Here is an 18,226-nt window from a genome sequence, read left to right on the forward strand (position 1 = left end):
GCCCACACAGACACTGCAGTGGCAGGTCTGAGACATGTTTACTCGGCTACTCATGTAGGTGGCGCAATCAGTGCTGCAGGCATTTGATTTACAGTCCCTGGGCACACATGGTGCACTGTACTAGAGACCTACTAGTAAATCAAATATGCCAATCAAGGATAAACCAATCACCAATACATTTTAGACAGAGATCATATGCACTTTATTACTGGTTAGCAGTAGTAAAGTGCCCAGAGTCCTAAAGCCAACAAAAACAGGTCAGAAAAAATAGGAGTAAGAAGGCAAAAAGTTTGGGATAACACTGCAAAACAGGCCAAGTCCAACATATTGTCTGGCCGCTCTCTAGCTCGTTTGTCTCTGCAGTCTGATGGAATCACTAGATGCTGGGAATTGTGGAATTCAGGTGCCAGGCTGACAAACAAGGTGACTTGGGGTCTGGAGGCAGACCTTGGCCCTGTCTCTTTGTCAGCAGAGAAGGGGATGGCTTCAGCTGAATGGGTCGCTCCTCTGAGAGGAGGAGTAACTCAGTGAACTGATTCTGGTGTGGCCATGTTGGTGCTATGAGAATTATCTTGCATGGTTCAGACTTCATTTTCATGAGGACCCTTGGGAGGAAAGGCAAAGATTCTGGACCATGCAATGGAAAATGCATCTCCCCATGACCCTGACTGGGGTTACCAGCTTGCGTAGAACAAGGTGTGCGTGTGTTTTTTTGCCAGAGTGATCAATTTTAGTTTCCTTTCTGGTGTGGGGTACACTTTGGTGAGCGTTGTATCCAGCGTGCCCCAAAAAAATGTTATGTTTTGTGATGGATAAAGAGTAGACTTCTCTGGGTGACGCATAGCTCTCTGAAGAGATTCATGCAGGCGGTTGTTGACACTTGTGCAGGCTGACTGGAAGGGGCCTTGACCAACCAGTTGTCAAGATAAGGGAACACTTAATGCTTGTGTTGTCTCAGAAAGGCTTCTAAAGGTGCAAGGCACTTTGTGAAGATACAAGGGGTGGTTTTCAGGCCAAATGTGAGCATTCTGAATTGATAGTGGCTGCCAGCTAATGTCAATCTTAGAAATTTCCTCTGTTTTAGGTGGGGGAATATGAAAATACACATCTTGGGGATCAAGGGATGCCAAAGTCTCCTTGGTTTAGGAGCTGCAGTATGTTCTGCAGTGTTACCATGCAGAAGGATTGTTTTTTTGAGATATGTGTTTAGGTTTCTCACATCTAGAATTGATCTCCACTGCCTTAACTTCTTCGGATCAAGAAGAAACAGGAATAAAAGCCTTTTTCTCTCTGTGCCACCAGAACTCTCCCTATGGCTCCTTTTTGGAGCATGGTTTTGACCTCCCACATGAGGAGTTGCTGATGTTTTTGCATGGATGGTTGAGGCGGGGTTGGAAGAGGTGTGGACGAATTCTAATATATGGCGGAATTCAACAAAGTCTACGACCCATTGGTTGGTTATTTTTTGCCAGCTTTGCAAGTGATTGGTTATTCTCCCTCCAAGCCAAGATGGAGAAGGCAGGTAGGTAGCCAGTGCCTGCAAAAGGCCATTGACAGCAGTCAGTATCCTTTCCTTGGCGCCCCAATATTCCATTTGGAAGGGGTCTATTATAGGCTGCCTTTGTGGGTATTGGGGCGAAACTGCTGAGAGGATAATGAATATGTGGGGTATCAATACTGCTGGCAGCCACCTCTATAGGAGAGTTGTCTGCTTCCTCAAGCGTCTCAAAAGGGAATTTTTCTGTATAACAGGATAAAGGCCGAAAACAGGTAACTTTGAACCAGACTGGATGCCTGAGAACTGCTCCAAACTGCTAGCTGTCTGAGGCTGGTACTGGCGATGTCTGTGGCACAATCTAGGATTTCAGACAATGTGAGCTATTCCTCCTGCAATACTTTCTTAGCCTCCACTTTTACATCTTTGGGTAACTTGTCGAGGTATGGTGCAATGTCCAACCATATCTGGTTGTCGTACCTCCCAAGAACCTCTAACAAGTTTGCTGCCCTTACTGTGAGTACTGACATGGACGAAAACCTTTTCCTGATGTTGTCAAGGTGCCTACCCTCTTTGTCTGGAGGCGCTGATAGAGGTGCCAAAGGGTTTTTGGACTGACACTGGGCTGCCAGTGTGACAACAGACTTGGGTAGCCCAATGAGACATGGAGGAGCATCTTTTGGAGCCTTGTACTTCTTGTCAAGTCGTGGTAACACCGCTGCTACTCAAGCTGGAGGTTTCATTACCTTTATTCTCTGTTCCAGATATAGTCAATAATGGGCATAGCCCTGATGCTCTTATAAAAGGGCCTTTAAAGTTGTACAAGAAACAGTCTGTTTTGTGGGCATTGGCCAGTCAAATCTTTTTGTTGCCCTCTGAAGAAGGTTATGAAAACCTTCAATATCTCCCGGAGGGGAATCCACAGGAGGCAGTGTTGGCAATGATGGCATTGGTATCACTTAATTGTCCCACTCAGCCTGAGTTTTAGGGAGTTCACCTTCTTCCATATCATCCTCCGAGGATGTGGGATCCTAGAGAGGAATCGTCTGTGGGTGTGCCAGGATGATGGGGGTAAAGGTGGAGGCTGTGGAGCCTGTGTGGTTGAAGGCTGGATCAGTGGAGACTTAGCCGGTGAAGAAACTGGTCTTCTGGAAGGTGATGTTAGAAGGAAACATCTTCTATAGTCAGTAGGCATGAACTGCAGGTCACCAATGATGAAGGACGACAATGCATTTCTTCTTGGCATTGCTGATGGAGTTACTTTGGAAGAGCATAGTAGCTCTGGTCATAGTACTCCTCTTCTTCGTCATCCTGTTGGCATTTGAAGTACAACTCAGATGGGCTGTGCGTAATTCCACAGGGGCCATCGACATCAGAGTCATCTTCAGCTAGAAAATGAGAAGGCAGTAATGCGGACATCTTACTTGGAAACTTGGGGGATCTTCGACAAGGATGTTATCAAGACTGTAAATGGTATTTTCAGCGTCTACGTTATGAAAGCTGACATCGATTGGCGAGGTCTTCATCGACGGGGGTGTCATTGTCAATGGGAGCGTCCTCGTCGACGACACAAGGGTCGTCACCGTCGACTGTGGTGCCATCGTCTAGGTTGTCCTTGACATGGCTAGAACAATCTTCAGCTGGATAACATTGTGTTTGGCTCGTCGACGATGATGTAGTTGTCGAGAAGGTCATGGCCATTGATAATGTGGATACTGTGCTGGTAGTGGAGGCAGTGGTTGCTTTGGTCATCAACGATGCTGACCGATTTTCTCACTGACGGTGAGAAACTCGATGAACTTTCTATCAACTATGCAGATGTTTTTTTTAAATTGTGAAGTACCTTAGGCAGAGGTGTAGGTGGGTCAGACAATGTTTTTTGAAGTGTTGTTGAGGAGGAAGCTGTAACTTTTTCATTTTGCCTTGAAGAGAACTCTCCTTCCAGTGGAGACTTAGATGGGCTGCGCTCCCTGTGAGACTCATGAGAGGTCTTTGTGGAGGATTATCAGTGGCTCCTGAGAAGAGTGAGAATGGGAACTCTTTCTCTCTTGCAAGACTTCCCTGAGGAAGATGAAGATTCCTCACTGCCCTCATCCTCAGAGAGGTTCTATTCTGGATTTAGCTTCTGAAGCCATAACAACAGTCTCCCTTAAAGGTCTTTTAAAGTTCTGGCTGAAAAGGTATGGCACACCTTGAAGTCACTGGCCTTGTCTGATGGATACATTAAGTGTATGCAGCCTTGATGAGGGTCATCAGAGTAAAGCCTCTTTTTATCACAGGAGCCACAGGGTCAGAATAGCCCTTTCTTTGCTGTTTGACATGGTAAAAGTGAGATTTGAAGCAAGGGAAAAGATACTGAAGCGTATAGCGATGTAGATGTAAAAGTATCTGGAGATATAGTCCTAAAAATCTTCTGGAATGACTGGGTGGAGACTCCCTCACACAACATCTGGTAGAAAATCGAAGGGACTGAGGTTTCTCACAGGAGTGTCTACAGGGTCGTGCAACTTGATTGGTTAAGATTTAAGTATAGTCTCTGTTTTAAAAATGACTATAAGTTGGTACTACCCTGAAAGGCATAGTGCCCTTTATGGTCTATACCTATCATTGCATTGCTTTTCTAAGGTACCATACGACTCCTATCTCGACGATGAGGAATGATTCAAGCATTTTAATCTATGGAATTTCCAATACTGAAGTAAACTACTTTATCTTTCTGTGATGGAGGGACTGGTTTCACTGCTTTTTTGATCAAAAAATGCAGGCTTGCAAATTAAGAAACTCCAGATGGTACTGAGAAGTCTTCTTTGGAGGAATGGATAAGGACGATAATCGCAACCTCAGAGATTAGCCAATCAGCTCAATATTTAACACTCATTTGTCAGATGTAATTTTGCTCCACTTGTCGCAATGGCGGATGATGCATCCTCCTACGGGAGTAGCGAAAGGAAAATGGCTAGGAAGGGGGCAACTGTTTGGCTGGCTCCCCAGCAGAAGCTGATGTTTGTTGTCAACCTTTTCCTTTTGTTGATTTACAGGGTCTTTGATGCTGGTGCTTTTGGTGGACATAGGTGGGATTATTCAGTGCTTATGACAAATAATGAAGTTCCCCTGGAGGAAAAACATATTTACCACCAGCGATAGACAAAACACATACCTTCTTTTAGACCATCTCTCACCAGTTAGGTAATTTTAACCCTTCTTTCCGATTGGTCACACAGACTCCCCTACGATGTCAGAGCATACAACATATCATTACTACCAGAATGCTTTTTAAACTAGTATGCCAGAGCACCATGGCTTATCTCATAGGGACTCCAGAGAGCTTTAGACCAACTCTGCAGACCTCCAAAGTCCATATAAATGAACCTGGATGAGAAGCTCAAACACTCTCCCTAGGTGGGAGAGGCCAGCCTGTTCTTTTAAAGAGAACACTGTTTCTCCACACAGTCACAATCATAAGGGTCACACTTCAACAAACACAAATAAGCAATCTTCATTAGCAGAAATACTGAACTGTCAGGCCCATATTCTAGTTTTATTTGCATTACTGGTTAGGGAGGGTGAATAGCAGGCCTTAACATCCATCCAATCCTTTTTATTGTAGAAATGATTTACTATCTAAACCAAATCATTCCCTAACTGTAAAAAGACTTCATGAGAACTACCTCTCTGGTGCCTCTGTTTTAGGAGCACCTTTGCAACTTCAATTGCAATGTTTTTACCCCTGGCCATCTGGTGGACTTTCAAACCCTGTGGATGGAGAGGTTAGGGTGTATACCACCTATTTGCTTTTTCTGGGAGCTAGGACGTTCACCAGACCATCAGATAAACAGTGAGAAACAGAACAGGGTATCCAGGTTGCACATCCTGGGACTGCCAAGACAAGCTAGCTCATACCCCATAAAAGAAAATACCCAGTGGTCTTTCTGCTCCCAAGAGAGTAAATGCTTCAATCTCCCCTTAGGGGTGTAGGGGCAGAAGGAACGTTGGGGCCATTAGGGTAGGCTGTTAACCAATGCCAGTTTGGTCTACCCTCACCCCCACTCCACCACATTCTGGTTATAAAAATAAGAATCTCTGATGACTAGTCTGCGTCTGAAGCCTTGGGAGGGAGGATTTGAGGTATTTCCCCCCCCCCCCCCCCCACCTCCTAAGCACACACCAATATGTCAGGGGAGAAAGACTGTTTGGGAAGGAATAGCCCAATGCTAGGAGTTTTTTTTATTTTTTATTCTCAGGCTTTTGTAATTCTTCGGGGGAAACAAATTGGGGTTAGGACCTCCTGTGGCAATTCCTATGCAGGTATCCACTTGGGAGAGGTACCACTAAAAAGTGCATTCTCCTCTTTCTAGTGATACATGTGCCATTGTGAAGAGCACTCATCACAGAGAAAGTAAAAGGAGCCAAATGGCTCCTTTTACTTTGACTCTGTAGACTCATGAGGTCAGCAAGCCATACACCTTGATCGTCATTCAGAAATAAAATGCCTTGGGCTACTGGGGTAACTCTTTACCAGCAGCCTGAGGCTCAAAATATAACAAGCATTGGTAAAGCCAATAGCTCTCGCCTTTGCGGGGGTCATTGATAAGCAGTAGTAGCATTCAGGAGATACAGAGCCTAAAGAATCAGTGGTATGGAGTGTTTCTCTTGCAACGTAGATACATAACACAATTTAGTGGTTAAACACACAAACTATGGAAACCCAGTCACATATATCACCTTTAAACGTGTGGCACTTACGTACGAAACAAGCAGTAAAGATAAGGCATAGGTTAGTACCCATTTTTTTCTGGCAAACATAGAACAACATCCTATTCAAGCCAGATGCCCAATGCTAGTGTATATGCAAAATTTAAGGAAACCATTTTGGCTGACAGGTGTAGTTAAGTAAATTCTGTGGAGTTCTACTGCCTTCCTAAAAGCACTGTTTGGTTGGAAAAGAGCTTCATTGCTCAAAGAAGAAATCCTGACTCGAGGAGAACATCCACAGACAAAACCAACAGGAAAAAGAAGAGCCTCCTGAATGAGAAAAACACAGCACCAACACATCAAATCTGAAAAGGTATTTCAAATATAAACAGAATAGGGCCACAGCCCTTTCACAGCTTCATAGTACTATTGCTCATAGGTAGCATTCATTTCTGCCAGAACTAGGTAGCATCCATTTCTGCCAGAACTTGCTAGGAGTTTTATGTCGATCACCAAGAAACTTTGCAAGGATATACAGGATTTCCATGCACATTTTTTTAAAGATTAACACAAGCCAACCTAAATAGACAGAAACATGTAACTGTGTCACCAAACATTCATTCAGTATTAAAGAATTAAGCTTGAGACACAAAACCAAAGAGAGAATAGTGCAATAGGCCACAGCACACCCAAAATCTGTTCCATTTTCTTATAGTACACTATCAGTTGGCTCCATCTCTAGAAGCTGTGAGAGCAACTAAAAAAGGCCCATGCGGTCTCTGTATTACACCACCACAAAATCCCAGCTCTTTTATTCCATTATAACATGACAGATGCAGTTGAAGTTTCTGTGTTCTATGTTGTAGTTCTGGGTGGATATTATACTAGGACCTGTTTCTACCACAATACATTTTAAAAACCGAAGGAGTTTAACACTTTGCACATTTCCTGGTTATCATTCAAGGTTTTCAGTAGGTGGATTAATATCAATCTGACCACGATACACACAGAATTAAGCAATTTTCATGAAGAAGTAAATACATCTTCCCCATGATGCACAACACTCTCTTGATATTAAGCCTTGAATATGCAGAAAATCTGCACAGAGGCAAAGTGACTGAAATAGTTTTGAATAACCTCATAGCAAAACTTTCAAAACCTTCTAGTAGAGATAAGTGTAACAACTCCAGCACAAAAAGGCTTAAATGTTTGCCTCTCTAGCTACTTTATACAAATAGGTTCACCATTAATTGATGATGTCTGCATACTAACATACGTAAAAGCAATGCTTTTTTTTTTTTCATGCCAGATACACATTAACATTTTAAAGTCAAATCCGGTTTACCTGAGAAAAAGAACAAATCAAATGCAAAATTTCCAGATTGCTTATTAGATTTTGTTTTAGCTTGCAGTTGTTCAGATAAAAAAAATATAAATACTTCCAAAGCATTCTTACCTTCAAAACATCAGTCGGATTGGCAATGCATGAGGAAATGACACCAGAAAGAATGCCACAACACACGTTTAATATAAGTGTTTCATCTGTCTCACAAAAAAGAAATACTGAATTAATCTATATGCAAGTCCGACATAAAATGAAACACAGCACGTCAATATTGTCACACTATTTTTGTAAAATTGTCTCCATTTCATGATTTCAGCAACTATTACTCTCCTACTGTACAAGAGAAAAAAAAAAAGGGGTAATAAAAGAGGTAAAAAAAAAAAATCACTCTCCAATGCATTACTCTGTCTCACCCTATACCTCTATCAATCTATCCTCTAGCTCCACTCTGACTCATTCCAAAGCTCATTCCGCTACTATAATCTCCAAAATAACACTTGCTACATTCTTCCCTCGTCTACCCCTCCTGGCTCAACCCAACCCTCAGTTTACTATTATGATCTCCCAAACAATCCCACTAAATTCTCCCTCATGTATCTTTCCTTTGGCTCATCCCGAAACTAAATTGTACTACTTTGATCTCCCTAATCCCTTTCTACAGACTCTTCCCTCCTCCACCTCTCCTTTACTCTTCCAAAACCTCATCTTACTACTGTGATCTCCCTATTAACACTTTCTGGATTCTTCCCTCTTCTATCCCTCCATTATTCTATTTCAATCCAACTAACAGACTTGCATGTCCTCCGCTCAAATTAACACATACCTCCCTATACTAATACTATACTCATATTTCCCCATACTAATCTACCACTAATCCTTTTGGGTTCCGGAGTAGAGTGCTACTTGCTGAAAAGCGCTTGGACACCTCATCAGAGGGTAGTAAGTGCTATATAAATACAATTAGACAGGCCCCAAATCCCTCTCAAAGTTCTTGTAAAATATATTTTTGACGTACAATGTGTTTACACAGTACAGCTGCATGCACACCTTTAATGCACAAACTGGAGTGGAAGCTGGCCCCTTATGGCATGCAAGCTGGTTCCAATTTAACCACTTTAGTTTCTGCTAAAGGGAGTTATTAAGAAAACAGAGGGCCAGGACTCATGCTATCAGCAGGCACTAGGCCTCACTAAGGTAAGTTCCTTCCTCGATTCCTCCTTCCTTTGCTAACAAGGAAGAACCTTGGTGGGGCAAGTGGAAACAATCAGTCATGACAACCTATGTCAGTTGCAGATATTCTTTACATAGCCCTGGCTATCTCTGACATACCAGATGTAAACATAGTTTCTTAATGATTTACATTATGGTATTTGACGATAATTCATGAAATATAGACTCTGCCTATGTGTGAAAGTTTTATAGAGAAGTACTTGGTGAAAACAACAAGCTTATTTTAGGAGACCAAAAATGAATTTACCAAAATGAAAATCTGGCTCTTTGTAATAAAATACTTGAGTTTTTCCATAAAGATGACAAACTGCTGTTTGGGGAAAATCAAGCTTATTTAACCAAACTAAACATTTTGTATTTCATGGAAAAGGTTCTGCATTTTCAGAAACTGACTGGATGTTTGAAACACGACTATATATTTTTTAAGATATTTAAAGCAGATTTGAGTGATAAATCATGCAGAGTTTGGGAAATGTATTGCAGATTTTTCTTCTATGGTAGCAGAGGGCACTTCCTGCCATGGTTGTTATTTCATGGCTTCTGTGCAGGCACTTTATTATCGTAATTGACTAAGCTTTAATTATATTATCACCGTTTTAGTTCCCTGAGAATGATGGCATTATCTGTCCAACTGATACTGTTAACCTTATGTAAAGGAGCAGTAGCATTACAGGGTGAGCCTGTGGAATTTATTTAGCTCCGTTTTCTATAACTTGTGACTGTAAGATCCTCTTAACTTTTGATTTTTTCACCCTGCTAAATCCAATCATGTGACAAAAATCTGTTTCTACTGGGCAGGAAAGAAAAATGATGTAAAAGTAAAAAAGAAATACTAATTGTACATGCAATAGAATAGACAATTTAAAAAATGATAGGTCATGTGACCTTGGACATCATGTTAAATAACCCATTTTGATGCCACTATTTTGATCAAATATTTCTTGGAGATAGCGAATTCTAAAAGTAAGGGAATGATTAAGGCTTGCCTGGCACAGAAAAAGACTATGAGAATATTCCATTAGTACCACTTCAGTGTCCCTGGTCTTGGTATCCAATTTATATGAAAATTATAAAATACACAAATCGCCACTATTTTGTTCCTTCATTTTTCTTCAGGATAATTGGGTGAGGGGTGAGGAGGAGACTCTCCCAAATCGTCGTAGATGTAATTATGCTTATTCACTTTGCTTTCTCTGCTCAATTTGAGTAATGTGTTTATATCCCACAACTTTCGAAGTCCACCAGCTACCAGTGCACAAACACTTCATTGAAATGGTCTCACATAAAAGGTTAATTTTTCCATAATACAATCAGGGTTTTTTGCCCAACAACTGTTTTCAACTAAATAATGTTGTGTAATTTGTCCTTTCATCCCGTTACATTTTCTCAAACGTATCATCTGAAATAGGCAAGTACTATAACTGATTGCAAGTCTGAGGCTCGACTACACTAAGAACCTTTACAGATCAGGGAGATACTACCAAAAAGCATACACGTTTATGCCTATCCTACACTCTCAACAACGGTTCTGGCACACAAACGCCGTAAGCATTTGGAAATCAATAAGTTAAGCAAGAAGAGTAGACGTCCTCCAGCTGATAAAGATTAAATGGTTCCATGATCGGAGAGCATCAACTATATTCACCTCAAACTGCATGGGAGGCCTTTACTGTACTAATTTCAGTCTGAATCAGGGGAACACATTCTTTGATACAGTATCCCATTTCCCTTTCTTTCCATTTATTAGGAACTTCTTGAAATGCCATGCTATGCATGCAGCATTTGTACAGCGTGAACCTAGCCACAAGGTTAGGTAAAGCACTGTACGGGATCAAAGGCAAAGCTACAGTCAACAACTGATTGGAGAAGTAGCCAGGTGTTGGAAGCAGAAGTGTACTGTTACTTCATCCAGATATCCAGAGACAATAAATCAGACAGACCACGATGAAAAACACAAACTATTCAGAAGCACTTGTGCACCTTCCTGATCTCAATTCATTTTAACAGCTTGTGTACATGAAATCCAATTCTGCACTTATAATCAACAATATTTTTTAATGTTGGGCTGTGGCCACACAAGAAGAAACAGGACAGTTTAAGAGATACACAAAATAGTCCTGCCAAAGCACATGAGCAAGAACCAAGCAGAAAACACAGCGTCAGGGGCTACTTAAACAGGTAAGCTTGCAGAACCTTCTGATATTTTTGATATGTAGAAGTATTCTGATGTAAGACGGGGTGACACTTAAAAAGCGATTCTTGGGGGTTGTGGCCAGGCCAGCCAATTAGGCGAACATTCTTCTTAACAGCTCTGAGCCAAGTCCATGAAATCCTCCATCATCCATAACGGGGACCACCTTGAAACTGCAACTGACAGTGAAGGTGACAGATGCCAGATTTCCATGGTGGAAAGCTCTCTGTAATGCGATGACTAGTCTTGGGGAGGTGTGTCCTCTGGAACTTAAATGGGCTACAAAATAAGGTTAAAAAGAAACAGTCCTTATCTCCGCCAAAGAATACAGGGATGGGATACTTTTATTACAGATTTAATGTTGCCTTTACAGATATAACGTTTTCACACTACTTTGCTCCTGATTGGAGTCGATGTCCTGATAGGTGTTGATACTAACACACAAACACCTCCTGTTCCTAGTGATGCACACATGGAAAAAAACACAGGTGGGAGGTACATTACTGTGACAGGCATCCTGTTCAATCTGATCACCACCCTCATTATCCAAGAATTTTCTGTCCAAACTTAGATCCATCCTAATGAAAGTGAAAACTGAATTAACAATAGCAGGAGGTGAAATCAATTCACCGGTTTGTACATGTGATAGGTCAGGTGTCCCCTACCTCCTCCCCACACAAGAACACGGATGGCCCCTCTACCCACAATTATTTGCAATCACAATTGTGGCTTTAGACAGAAAGATCAAGCATTCTGAGAGGGTCATTGGGTTTCCAAGATCAGAAAACCTTGAGGACAAAATATCCCAATATACCGACGAGCTCCTGAAACTAGTGACCTCAGGCCCTGCGGCCACAAAGGTACTGGAGATATTTGGCCAATACTCAGGACTGAAGGTCAACTGGTACCAGTGGAGACTTTACCCCTCATGTCCGGTTGAGCGATATGGAGCCTTGCTGAAGGACAATGGGATGTGGACAAGCACAGACTCTATTAGATACTATAGGAGTCACCTCACCCACGCAGTAGAGGTGACTAGAAATGATAACATTACCCCAATGATAGACAGGGTTCACAGGGCCACTCAAACCTGGATGTCTCTTCCTCTATCTATGATGAGGGGGATTGCATTGGTGAATATGATCATCCTTCCTAAAATCCTATATACACTGCAAAACTATCCATTCAACCTTCCTCGCTCCTATATGCACACTCTGATGCCATTACTAAGATCAATTTTATGGAAAAAGGGTTGCCCCCCAGGTCTCGTTCGTTAAATACTGCAAATCAACACATGATGGTGACTTAGCAACAATAGATCCCATCCATGTCTTACTATAGGGTTACACACTTGACCGTGAACATTTGGATTTATTCCACCCATTTAGGAAAAGTATCAGATACAGCTTATGTATCCAAACCATGGGTGACTGGAGAGAGCTCCCCATTCCTTATCTGTATGGAGGAAAGCTTCTGTATAGAGCTCCCTCAGCAACAAAAGGTAGTTACAGAAACATGAAAGGCCTCCAAGAAACAAATTGGTGGACTAGAGAACGGACAGAACAAACTCGTATGTGGCTGGGTACTGCTGTGACTGCCCTTGAGGGCTTCATGGAGTGGGGCTGTTTGGAAATCTCAGTCCTGGGAGAAGTGGCAGCAGATGGTACATTAAAATCCTTCTTGCATATCTAAGAGGAATTTGGGCTACTTCAAGCTCAGTTCTATAGGTATTTCCAACTGCAGCATGTAATTGGTCATGTCTAACAATTCCTGTAGACGTCCCTCAGTTCAATCCCCTCTAAGCTAAATTGACCACGCCACCACACACCCCACTAGAGAGAATACCCTGCCTATACAGAACTGTGATCATTAACTCACCCAATACTTTTGAATAACTCAGAGAAAATTGGGGGACGGACAAAGGCAACCCCAAAAAGATTGTGGTGATTTCAGATTGCTTGAGATGCTGGGCTGAAGTCCGATATTCTCTACACGGTCTGGGCCTGCCCAGTCCTCAGGACCGTCTGGAAGGGGATCTTTAACATTTTCCATGCCATACTTGAAGGGCCAATGGAATGTAACCCAAAGATAGCTCTGTTAAATATACTAGGAAACCAGGGCTCCCTGATTGCTGAGAAGATTCCTCTGAGATTAGGGTTAATGCTGGGGAAAAAAAAAAGACATTGCATAGAACTGGAGGAAGCCAACACTACCTGGTTTAAGAGGGGAGGTGTAGTATGGACATACAGACTATACATCGGATTCTGATATACAAGGGGGAAGATTTCATCCAAAAGCATCAGGTTATGGGCTGGATGGGAAGACTACTGTGCAGATAACAGATGATTAAGTCAATCAGGTTCCCAATATTTAAGATGCTACCTATGATGTGGTCACTTTATGCAAATATATTTTGTAGCCAACATGCTAGGTTGGGTAATATCAAGACTTCAATATATTTGTCAATACTTCTCTGTGAGTTTGCATGCAAACACCTTATGATATGTTATGTTTATGTAAACAGCAACAAAGAATTATTTGGTTTTTTTTTAGATGGATTCTTGTTTGATCAAGGCTCCTTAATCACTGGACTGGATACCCTGGACAGAAATGCATGGTTATGGCTGTTCCAATACAGGATTAGCAAAGGTTTAGCACTGCGAAGATAACTACAGGCTAAGCAGAGAGACTTGAATATGAATCCTTGGCGACAGCCAGTCAGTGTTAATTTCACTCACCTTTTTTTAAGACCAGAATCAGGCGAGTAGTTTCATTTTTTTTATTGTAACTATACCATTCACCAGGCTAGCTGGCAGGGTTAAACAAAGAATTATAGGACTGCCCCCTATTTCACCAACCACTTTACGCTAAACCTCAATGACGGGAAGAGATGCTATCATTTGGTGCAAACACTAAAACAAAGCCTGAACTACTGACCCAATCCAAGCATCCATGTTCTGCTCATCATGAAGGAGGACACCCAAGCTGTACACTTTTTTTGGGGCATAGTTGGTATCAAGGCTAAAAAATGTTGGTGGTAACAGTTCCGTGGATGATAACGTAATGAAGTGTAAAAGGCCAATCAACAGAAACTGGATGAACTACAATGAGCGCAAATCGGCTAAACTTATTTTAATTACTCACTGCCTCAAGTCGCTCTGATGCCATTAAAATCCCTTCATAGGCTCAGAAACACACAAACAGATCTGCAGGTCAACATGTGAGTGGAATTTAGGACCTCTGGATCAAAACAGTGTCATGCGTCTTAGGAGGTTCTCACACTACAGTGGACAAAGCAAGGAGTCTTATGAATGCCAAATAGCAAGGGGTAGATGACAAGTAGGTTTCTACCTTAATCCAAAGTTGTTCTTCTGTTGTAAAGAAGTTGAAACCACTCTGAAATCCAGGCTATTGTTTCCCATTGTGTCAGCTTGTGACAAAGTTTCATAGTGCTGAAAGCTGCCCACAAACCAAAAAGACAAAGAGTGAATGCTCACATTTGATTGTAATGGATAACATAATATTCCATCATGGCCAAAAGAGCCATTTCTCTTCTGTTAGGGAAAAACTTTACCTCTTGGCTGTCACACCTAAATAGAAGCTGGTCTATTATCGTGCCCTATAAAAATCATTTGTGGCATTGAAGACCTACTACTTGTTAATAAGTAGTAAGCAGGGATAAGAATGACTTTTGTTATAGTGTTGAGTCAGGACAAAATATTTTAGGAAGTGGAGACAGTTCCTGTTTGTCAACCGAGACCTAGGAATTTTCTGATTCTCATCATCACAATCAGGTCAGTAAACACATTTGTTGTTCTTTCAGGAAATACATCAACATTAAAATATGCATGTTAAATCTGTTTTACTAGTCAGTTAATATATTCAATATCACCCTACAGTGTAGGAAAAAGGTTTCATATCCCTGCAGACTCTCAGGTGACACCAAGGAAATTTGGTATTCTACTTTCTTATTAGCAATGGTCGTTTTTGAACTTTTAAATACAACTACGAACTTTGAAGCCTTCACTGGTCTCCAACCATTGGATGGATCTGGGCAGAGGGCAGTACAAGATCAGTATAGACTGAATAATCTGAAAGCTTTCTAGGGTAGTTGAGCAATAAACCAATCTTTCATTTCAGTAAGTCTTTTATTCACCTGAACGACATGCCCTTTTATTGTTCCTAAAGGAGTCCATGTGGATACAGAGATCATCTTCTGGTTGGTTTCCAGTGTGTAATTCCTAGAGAGAGGCTGTTGCATCTACAGTGGGCCAGACATGTTTTCTGGACAGTCACTCCTTAAGTAATACATATAGTAATGTGTCCAACATAGTGACAAGGTTTCAGTAAAATGAAGTGGCACATTCTTGCTATATGAAACCGAGGCAGTGGCCATTAGACAGTGGTCACTAGAATTGACCACTATCACCAATTATAGTGCTTGTGTTCTCTAAAGCATCCAGTCACACAACATGGACTGAAGTGAGGGTCCAGGAGCAGAAGATGTCCTTTAAGGAGTTGCTTCATTTGCTGAGACATCCCTGTAAACTGTAGTTGAAATTTTTAAAAGACAATTTGATCAGTAAGAAACATTTTCACTGAATGAGACTGAATCACTAGGGTAATGGACCTATATCCAGTCTTCCTAATTGATGGGATTGAGATTAAATCCGACTGGTTAACAGCAAAGGCAACTAGAGGATTTTTGTTTTTTTAAAGCAATCGATTTTTTCTTGGGTACAAGTAATTCATAAATACAGTGAGGGCTACTTATTACTAATTGATCGTTAATCAGCCCCAGTGTAAAAAAAAAAAAGACAGTTACATTAAAATATTGAGGTATCTTTTTTTCTACAACTTGAGGATGTTATAAAGTCAGGTAACAAACACCCTTCTATCAACGTCACTCAAAATGCAAGGAATAGGTATTATCTGCAAAGCTGTGCCTGGGGTAGCAATACAAAATCGGATATGAAAAGTGCAGTGCTTCTCTCCAATCACCTTCTTCAATCCTGAACATGCTTGATGTCTGAAAAAAGGCCACTGCACTGTGTGTCGCTCTGAGCATGACTCAGGGTGCACATGCCGTGTAAGAGTCTGAGAAATTGTAGTACAAATGGCTGTGTGTTTTATGGTTTTTGAAAAAATGACTGCACAGTTTCTTCAGTGAAGTTTGAAAACAATGTGAACAAAAGAGACGCTCACCTTCCGGCCGATCAACAAACAGTCGCTTCAAACTCTGATATGTACCAATTTTAATGGTTCCATAGGATGCTTGACGTAGCACTGCAGGAGCAATCCTTAAAAAGAAAAAAAACAATTTATGTAATATACTTTGGGGGAGGGAGTTAAAAAAAAAGTTGGACAATAAATAGAAAAATTCAGAGGGATCCATATATAACAAGAAAACATATTATAATCTATATACACAGGTTAATCGTGTACATCTGCAATATTTAGAGAGCTGAGTGGAGATTAGGACGTGCTCGAAGGGGAGAGATTAAAACATGGGAGAGTTAGCTAAAGGAGTCATTATCAAATTAAAAGGATGCAAGGGATTAGAAAAATAGGCAGGTAGAAGACTTGCAGCAGGAAAAGAATGGGAGCAAACTGAGAGGAGACACATTAAAGTCAGGGGGGTACAGACGCAATAAAAAATGGAGTCAACTTAGAACTTGTCTATGGAAAAAGAGATTTAAGCTCAGTTTAGGAAGTAATCAGAGAGGTGGTGGTGCGTAAAGTGGAAGAGTGAAAGTTTCAAATTTTGGTTGCACTAGTTGAGAAGTATCAGGCCACTGAACATTCATTTTTTTTTTTAATAGCTGAAGATTCTAAGAAAGGTGATTCTGCACCAGGTAAACCCATGACCCCAAGATATTTTCAACTTGCAAGACAAGCATCAAATGCGGATAGGTGTATGCAGAAACACACAGGTGATAAAGTAAAGTACTCTCACTTCTTCAGGAAACCACTGAAATGTTATTAGCGATGTGTTTTTTTTTTTTGGTATCACTGAAAGCATACCACTGCATGCAGTACTGCCTTCTGATGAGTAAGGTGTACTCTAGAAAGACCAGTCAAAAGAGGTTCCTTAATCAATTGTAGAGAGGAAATGAAATTGGACAAGTGCCTTAATGTCTTGTTCTCGGAGGAACTGGATAATTCCTCATAGAAGTGGTAGTTGGAAAAATGCTTTCTTAGTCATGTGAGTTTGGAGGTTAAGTATTTATCCAGGATAATGCCCAGAGAGTTTGTGCAGTTGATGGCAGTTTTGCTATCAATAATGCTATATGAGTCAGCTAAAGCTGAATGTGAATGTGAGATGAGAAGAAACTCACTGTTTAGTGGACTGAGATTCAGTCATTTGGCTGCAAGGATTCAGATGAGGAAAGGAGCTGCTGAGTAATGAATATTACTGGCAAGTTATCCTGCAATATCTCCTCCTTTCTTTTCCTTGTCCAAGACCTTATTAAATGAGGATATACTAAAGCTATGTGATTCTTCTATTAAAAAAAAACAAAAACTGAGCCATGGAAGATGCACAGACAGCAAACAGTCAATATGGATGAAGCACTGAGGACTGTAGAAAAAATGCGTTCTAAACTACCTCTGTTACCCCTACAAATAGACAATCTAGAAAATTTTAGAGAGCTATCCCAGGCAGTTTCTCCCATAGAGGCTGCAATAGAAGTGGGTTTGTCTGCTATCTACAATAAAGGTACACTGTTTCTCCTAGATGATAGCATCAACTCCAGAAAAGGCCAGGGTAGGCTGTCAGGATCCACTCTACAGACATTGTTAATAAGTGAAGCAGTAGAACTTGTACAAAAGAAGACAATTACAGTGAGCTTCATCTCCGCCTTGAAATGTGTGAGGGCAGACTGGGGATCAGTGGAAAATGGAAGGCACACAGTAATCAAGGTGGCTATGGATCTAACAGAGCATCCACTCCAGATGTTCCCACCTCATGCAGCTGGATAATAAAAGGCTGTTGAAACCAGATGCATAATCTGATTAGGAAGTTTGCACATCGACATTTGTGATAAATATTGGGACATTAGTGATTCTTATGAGCCTCACAGCATTGAAAAAGCTACTTCAGAGTGTCATTAACCACAATCTCAGTGGCCAAATTGAACAGGGTTTACAGTGCTGCTAAGCATCAGAATGGTTACTCCTGTGTGGGGCTTGGTAGATAGGTAGCTGTACTTTATTGTTCTTTCCATCCTCTACCTACTTTATTTCTAGCCCCTTTAACTCAACTGATTGTGAA

At 41.2% G+C, this 18,226-nt stretch overlaps 1 protein-coding gene across 1 annotated transcript in view; it reads right to left on the reverse strand.

The window, feature by feature from the left end:
• The window catches only part of SLC25A30 (solute carrier family 25 member 30), a 117,792-nt gene that overhangs the window by 49,016 nt on the left and 50,550 nt on the right, over positions 1–18,226 (reverse strand). The window contains exons 4-5 of the mRNA XM_069203185.1: positions 16,159–16,253; positions 7,644–7,729 (exon numbers count right to left, since the gene is read on the reverse strand). Coding sequence (XP_069059286.1) covers positions 7,644–7,729; positions 16,159–16,253 — 181 coding nt within the window. The remainder of the gene's footprint in view (positions 1–7,643; positions 7,730–16,158; positions 16,254–18,226) is intronic.

Source organism: Pleurodeles waltl, chromosome 8 (assembly GCF_031143425.1).
Source record: "Pleurodeles waltl isolate 20211129_DDA chromosome 8, aPleWal1.hap1.20221129, whole genome shotgun sequence".
NCBI lineage: Eukaryota > Metazoa > Chordata > Amphibia > Caudata > Salamandridae > Pleurodeles > Pleurodeles waltl.